The sequence below is a fragment of the Panulirus ornatus genome, chromosome 10 (genome assembly GCF_036320965.1).
Source record: "Panulirus ornatus isolate Po-2019 chromosome 10, ASM3632096v1, whole genome shotgun sequence".
Classification (NCBI taxonomy): Eukaryota; Metazoa; Arthropoda; class Malacostraca; order Decapoda; family Palinuridae; genus Panulirus; species Panulirus ornatus.
Genome location: NC_092233.1, coordinates 46806922 through 46812921, shown reverse-complemented (window position 1 = coordinate 46812921; position 6000 = coordinate 46806922). Strand labels below are relative to the sequence as shown.

At 44.2% G+C, this 6000-nt stretch overlaps 1 protein-coding gene across 2 annotated transcripts in view; it reads left to right on the top strand.

Annotated features, from left to right (window-relative positions):
- The first annotated feature begins 1437 nt into the window (after window positions 1-1437).
- The window catches only part of Vta1 (vesicle trafficking 1), a 137328-nt gene continuing 132765 nt past the window's right edge, over window positions 1438-6000 (top strand). The window contains exon 1 of one of the 2 annotated variants that reach the window (XM_071665842.1): window positions 1438-1607. In XM_071665842.1, coding sequence (XP_071521943.1) covers window positions 1499-1607 — 109 coding nt within the window. In that variant the 5' untranslated portion in view covers window positions 1438-1498. Of the gene's footprint in view, window positions 1608-2709; window positions 3130-6000 lie in introns of those variants that run through there. The other variant, XM_071665844.1, reaches the window with a different exon arrangement.

Sequence of the window (6000 nt, the reverse complement as noted above, 5' to 3'; positions counted from 1 at the left end):
ATTGCAACGCCTTACAGCTGACTGCAGCGCCTCAAAACTGAGTGTAACACCTCACAAATGAGTACAGCACAACAGAGCTGAGAACAGCGCCTCACAAGAGAGTGCAGCGCCTCACAACTGAATGCAGCGCATTACAGCTGATTGCAGCTCCTCATAGCTGAGTGAAGTGCCTCATAGCTGAGTGCGGTGCCTCACAGCTAAATGCAGCACTTCAGCTAAGTGCAGTGCTACACAAATGGGCAAAGCGCCTGACAAGTGAGTGTAACGCAACATAACTGAGTGCAGTGTCTCAGCTGAGTGCAGAGCCTCAGCTGATTGCAGTGCCTCAGAACTCAGTGCAGCTCCTCAGAGCTGAGTGCAGCGCCTCAGAATTGAGTGTAGCGCCTCACAACTAAGTGCTAAACTCAGAGCCTCACAACTAAGTGCAGTGCTACACAGGTTAATGCAGCGCCTCACAACCGATTACAATGATACACAGCTGAGTGCAGCACCTCACAGCCGAATGCAGCTCCACACATCGGAGTGCAGTGCCTCAAAACTAAGTGCAGTGCTACACAGCTGAGTACGGCACTTAAAAGCTGAGTGCAGCGCTTCAGAAATGAGTTCAGTGCCACACAGCTGAATATAGTGCTACACAGCAGAGTACAGTGCTTCAAAGCTGAGTGCAGCGCCTCTGAAGTGAGTGCAGTGCCACACAGCTGAGTAAAGTGCCTAACAAATTAGTAATTGAAGCTCTTCACAACTGAGTGAAGTGGCTAACAGCTGAATGCGGGCCACGCAGCTGGATACATCTCCTTATAGCTGAGTTGATCGCCTTCTAACTGAGTGCAGCACTTCACAGCCGAGACACCGCCTCACAACTTAGTGCCTCTAAACCGACAGTATTGCCTCAGAGCTGAGTGCAACTCCTCACAACTCAGTGCAGTGCCTCTCTACTGAATGCACAAAAACACAACTGAGTGCAATGTTACACAGCTGAGTACAACGCTTCACAATTCTGTGTATCGCCTCACAACTGAGTGCACAGCTCAACAATGAGTACAGCACCACACACCTGAGAGTGGCGCCTCATAGCAGAGTATAGTGCCTTACAACTGAGTGCAGCGCCTGAAAACTGAGCGCAAAGCCTCATAATGATACACATTATTATACATGACCAATAACTAGCCATAGATAGTTGCTGAGAGATAATTATGATTATGATCCACATTATTATATATGACCAATAACTAGCCATAGATAGTTGCTACGAGATAATTATGATTATGATCCACATTATTTACATCAACTCTCATGTTACAGAGGATGGATGTGTTTCTTTATATATTAGATTTATACATTTCAGAGTAACATTAGTTATTTCTAACTGAGAAATTAAGAATAATGAAGTATTGTGTTGGTGGAGGTGTGGTGGAGGTCGTGTTGTGGTGGTGTGGTGGAGGTAGTGTTGTGGTGGTGGTGGAGGAGATAGTGTGGCTGGCGGAGAACCACAACAAACATGTCTGGGGCTAAGCTGCCTCCCGTCCCTCCTACCCTCAAGCTTCTCCAGCATTACCTCAAGCTGGCCAATGATTATGACAAAAGGGAGCCAGCTGTCTCCTACTGGGGTAAGTTGGTCTCACACATTGAGGCAGTAATGTTGTGACAACCTGCTGTCTCACTACCTGCCTGACACTCTGCTCCTCCTCCTCCTGCTGTATTGTATACTCTGTATATATATATATATATATATATATATATATATATATATATATATATATATATATATATATATATTTATATAATGACGAAAAGATACTTGTACGTGGTGTATTTTGCGTTAGGACTTCATCTTTCCCCAGGAACAGAAACGCTGGAAAGAAAATTGCATGAGTCAGAATATGGAGTTGAGCCAGGCAAACGTGTGGCTGACTGTGGTGGTCATTGATGTGTGTGGCTGACTGTGGTGGTCATTGATGTGTGTGGCTGACTGTGGTGGTGGATGTGTGTGTGTGTGTGGCTGACTGTGGTGGTGATTGGTGTGTGTGTGGCTGACTGTGGTGGTGATTGGTGTGTGTGTGCTGACTGTGGTGGTGGATGTGTTTGTGGCTGACTGTGGTGGTGGATGTGTGTGTGGCTGACTGTGGTGGTGGGTGTGTGTGTGTGTGTGTGGCTGACTGTGGTGGTGATTGGTGTGTGTGTGCTGACTGTGGTGGTGGATGTGTGTGTGGCTGACTGTGGTGGTGATTGGTGTGTGTGGCTGACTGTGGTGGTGATTGGTGTGTTTGTGTGACTGTGGTGGTGGATGTGTTTGTGGCTGACTGTGGTGGTGGGTGTGTGTGTGTGGCTGATTGTGGTGGTGATTGGTGTGTGTGTGGCTGACTGTGGTGGTGGTGTGTGTGTGTGTGTGGCTGACTGTGGTGGTGATTGGTGTGTGTGTGGCTGACTGTGGTGGTGATTGGTGTGTGTGTGGCTGACTTTGGTGGTGGATGTGTGTGTGGCTGACTGTGGTGGTAGGTGTGTTTGTGTGGCTGACTGTGGTGGTCATTGATGTGTGTGGCTTACTGTGGTGGTGATTGGTGTGTGTGTGGCTGACTGTGGTGGTGGTGGGTGTGTGTGTGTGGCTGACTGTGGTGGTGGTGGGTGTGTGTGTGGGGCTGACTGTGGTGGTGGATGTGTGTGTGGCTGACTGTGGTGGTGGGTGTGTGTGTGTGGCTGACTGTGGTGGTGATTGGTGTGTGTGTGGCTGACTGTGGTGGTGATTGGTGTGTGTGTGGCTGACTGTGGTGGTGGATGTGTGTGTGGCTGACTGTGGTGGTAGGTGTGTTTGTGTGGCTGGCTGTGGTGGTCATTGATGTGTGTGGCTGACTGTGGTGGTGGTGGGTGTGTGTGTGTGGCTGACTGTGGTGGTGGTGGGTGTGTGTGTGTGGCTGACTGTGGTGGTGATTGGTGTGTGTGTGGCTGACTGTGGTGGTGGTGGAGATGGTGTTATTCATTGGTGGTGGCAGTTAGTGTAGGTAGTAGTCTGGGTCATCATTTACTGTAAGATTTATTTAATGAGGGTAATGTCTCCATAAGTAGGTGGGGCCTTGAGTGACAGAAATTATGGATATATGCAAACCAACTCGACCTGTCCTGCCCTACTTGAAGGTGACCTGTCCTATCTTGCCGTAGGGTAACTTTGGTTGAGTTCATTGGCAAAAGTCTAATTTAATTTAGGTCCACATCAAAACTAGTTTCGGGAAATGGCCACTGATGGCTTTGGTGCTTTATATGATTTGTCATAATTACAGGAATACCTGTGGAGTAAGATTTGATGCATCATTTTAATGAACAGTATTTGATAAGGTAACGATAGTGGGCATGGGAAAAGTGTGGTATTAATAAAGTAAAATATTTAATACTTTAATTGAAAATTAATAGAACCCATGGAATATGTATCTAACCTCCCTAGTATTTAGTACTGTAGTGGAAATTATCTACTCTGTTCACATAAATATCAAAAGAGCCATGCCCACTTCTTTACAGAGTCTTGGTACTGGTACTTGGTACAGACAATTGGTACTGAGAACTCAAATTACTGCTTTTTTGCATATTTAATGATTTATGCTGACAACAACTGTCATATATGTACAGACACCATACCAGATTATCCAACTTTACTTTGTAATGATATAATTGTGCTTTAATTAATTTTAAAGACTTAAAAGCATTTAAAAACTTTTAGCGACAGTCTCTCCGTGAGTCCTTTGCAGGAGTCTGTTTCTTATCTTTGCTGGGATATATTTCTAAACTTTTTGTCTTGTTATTCATCTGATTTACATAAAGGCATAGTTTTACTATTGCTATGTTAAGCTGAATGATCTGGCATGGTGTTTCTGCCCATGTGACTGGGTTCTTTATAATAACATATATCATTATATGTCCAAAGAACTGTGATTTGAGTTATCAGCATTCATCATCTCTACAACCAATCTCAAGCCTCTGTGTAGAAGAGTGGGCAGGGCTCATTTGAATAGAGTATAGTCACGCTTATAGAAAATCAGCACCAATGTATTGTTGGATATGAATAGGCAGATAACACAGTAAGCAACTGTCTGCTTCTCAGCAGCAGTAAACATAGTTCTGGTGTGTTTCCGCTGTCATTGTGGCTGTAAGATAAATTTTTTATAGGATGCTGTTTTACAAGTTTTACATGAACTTCTTTTTACCCAGATGTTCAAAGCCCTTATTACCTTATTTGATATAATTTGATGTCTCCAGATAATGCTCCACAGGGATGTTTGTAAGCACAGTGAACTTTTAAAGTACTTAAAGCATAAGTAGTCACTTCCTGAATAGTTTCATTGTTTAACATGTTTATATCCCACAGTTCCCCCTCTGTCTGTTCTGTGGTGAGGGCCCACCTTGAGTGACTAACACTTCTTGCTGATCCTACTGATCATTATGTCTCCTGATCTAGATCAGCTAAGCTGAGTTGAAGAAATGCTCTATTACTGTACCAATTTCTTCTAAATCCATCCGGAAATCATCTGTGCCATTCTAATAAACAGAGGAATGATGACGTAGGATATCATTCATTGACAAAGACCTTATGAAGTGGGCAAGTTCATGAAACAGAGGGAAGTGTAGGTGCTAAAAGTCCATTGGAGTGTGCTTTGGAAATTATATTTTATTCTACAATGTCAGAAAGGTGGTAGTGGAGAGGATTATGCTTATATATAAAGTTGTTAGAAGCAGTGAAAAGTTTTTATCGAGGATGTAAGGCATGTGTACGTGTAGGAAGAGAGGAAAGTGATTGGTTCTCAGTGAATGTAGGTTTGCGGCAGGGGTGTGTGATGTCTCCATGGTTGTTTAATTTGTTTATGGATGGGGTTGTTAGGGAGGTGAATGCAAGAGTTTTGGAAAGAGGGGCAAGTATGAAGTCTGTTGGGGATGAGAGAGCTTGGGAAGTGAGTCAGTTGTTGTTCGCTGATGATACAGCGCTGGTGGCTGATTCATGTGAGAAACTGCAGAAGCTGGTGACTGAGTTTGGTAAAGTGTGTGAAAGAAGAAAGTTAAGAGTAAATGTGAATAAGAGCAAGGTTATTAGGTACAGTAGGGTTGAGGGTCAATTCAATTGGGAGGTGAGTTTGAATGGAGAAAAACTGGAGGAAGTGAAGTGTTTTAGATATCTGGGAGTGGATCTGGCAGCGGATGGAACCATGGAAGCGGAAGTGGATCATAGGGTGGGGGAGGGGGCGAAAATTCTGGGAGCCTTGAAGAATGTGTGGAAGTCGAGAACATTATCTCGGAAAGCAAAAATGGGTATGTTTGAAGGAATAGTGGTTCCAACAATGTTGTATGGTTGCGAGGCGTGGACTATGGATAGAGTTGTGCGCAGGAGGATGGATGTGCTGGAAATGAGATGTTTGAGGACAATGTGTGGTGTGAGGTGGTTTGATCGAGTAAGTAACGTAAGGGTAAGAGAGATGTGTGGAAATAAAAAGAGCGTGGTTGAGAGAGCAGAAGAGGGTGTTTTGAAATGGTTTGGTCACATGGAGAGAATGAGTGAGGAAAGATTGACCAAGAGGATATATGTGTCGGAGGTGGAGGGAATGAGGAGAAGAGGGAGACCAAATTGGAGGTGGAAAGATGGAGCGAAAAAGATTTTGTGTGATCGGGGCCTGAACATGCAGGAGGGTGAAAGGAGGGCAAAGAATAGAGTGAATTGGAGCGATGTGGTATACCGGGGTTGACGTGCTGTCAGTGGATTGAATCAAGGCATGTGTATGGGGGTGGGTTGGGCCATTTCTTTCGTCTGTTTCCTTGCGCTACCTCGCAAACGCGGGAGACAGCGACAAAGCAAAAAAAAAAAAAAAAAAATAAATGAAAGAAAACTGTAAATACTCATAAGATGATAATGTGGTAAAAGTTTCTTTTAGCTCCCATCAGTATTAGCTCTGGATATTGAGTGATTTAGTTTTGCAGTGACACTTCACTGTTTAGAGAATGAATTAAGAGTTACAGAGCATAATTGTA